Source organism: Buceros rhinoceros, unplaced genomic scaffold (assembly GCF_000710305.1).
Source record: "Buceros rhinoceros silvestris isolate BGI_N320 unplaced genomic scaffold, ASM71030v1 scaffold15202, whole genome shotgun sequence".
Taxonomy (NCBI): domain Eukaryota; kingdom Metazoa; phylum Chordata; class Aves; order Bucerotiformes; family Bucerotidae; genus Buceros; species Buceros rhinoceros.
The window spans coordinates 35420-36634 of NW_010400812.1; the positions used below are offsets into that span (position 1 = coordinate 35420).

General features: G+C 39.8%; 1 protein-coding gene across 1 annotated transcript in view; it reads left to right on the forward strand.

Annotated features, from left to right (window-relative positions):
• The window catches only part of AIM1 (absent in melanoma 1), a 40708-nt gene that overhangs the window by 34521 nt on the left and 4972 nt on the right, over nt 1–1215 (forward strand). The window contains exon 19 of the mRNA XM_010132045.1: nt 346–504. Within this exon, the coding sequence (XP_010130347.1) occupies nt 346–504 (159 nt within the window). The remainder of the gene's footprint in view (nt 1–345; nt 505–1215) is intronic.

Consider the following 1215-nt stretch of genomic DNA (forward strand, 5'->3'; position numbering starts at 1 on the left):
GCAATTCTTGCTGCCAGTGAAATCAGGAGCACTGCACAAGTGCACCCTTAGTGAAAGCTAAGAGCATCTATACAAGAAGTTAGCAGAGAGAAGTTAGTGCAGCTCTGAACTAAAAATCCTTAGCTTTCCACTGCGTGCTGATCTCAGAGCATAGGAAAGCATGAAACTCTCTGTGCAGAATGGTGACTTCCCAAAGTGTGGCTTGTCCTAGATGGTTACACTTAGAATTAAATTCTAAGATGATAGAAAAGCACAGGGTTCTGCCCTGAATGGTAATTGCTCTGAAGTCAACCAGACGTGTAACCAGGACGCGTCCTGTGCTGAGACTGTGGTTGTTTTCTGCAGAAACGCGTGTACTTCAGGCTTCGAAACAAGGAAACAGGAAAATTCATGTCAGCAGATGGAAACTTAGACAACCTGAATCTTCTCAGGATACAGGTTGCAGAAGATGCAGACTCAGATGATCAAATCTGGGTTTATCAGGATGGATTCATAAAGTGCAGGGTGAGGTTCAAGTTCAACGTGAATTTTCTCTTTTCCACTCCAATAGCAGGGCTTTCTGAATTCAATTCCTACTGTATTGTCCTGATTTATTTTATAAGCTTATTCTGTTTCAGCTGTTATATAATCTTCTTTTAGGTTTTGTTTGTTAAATTTGAACTCTGGCTTTTTCAGGTGATATAAATTAGTTGTATGTGATACCTTTTCTGATGTCATTGAAGTTTTGTGAGATTTTAGTTATGTTTTACTTTCCCCTTAAACAACAGTAGCCTCCTAAGTACAATCAATCAACATCGGAAAATCATCGTCTTGCTCTTCATGAGCTTCTTCCATGTTCATGTGCGCTTTCTCCACAGTGAAAATATCACAGAAGCACCAAAGCAGGGCAGACTTTTTAAAAGGCAGACCCTTTCTGATAATATATTGAACTCTGCATACCTTGTGGTAGGTCGATTAGTGTAATGTAGGTTACATCCTCTGCTGTATTCAGGCAAGCTCATAGACAAAATCCTACTCTTTGGGGCTGGTTTGGTTTTTTCTGGTTATCCTTGTATTCGTCAAATTCATTCCTTTTCCATTCCTCTGTAAAAGCTTCCAAATGAAGCCTTAACTTTTCTCACAGCCCATAAAACTAATCATGTGTGAATTGTCATTGAGGTGAGCAGAGGTATGCACAGTTCATAATGTTTTAAGCATGAACAGTCTTAGGTAGGG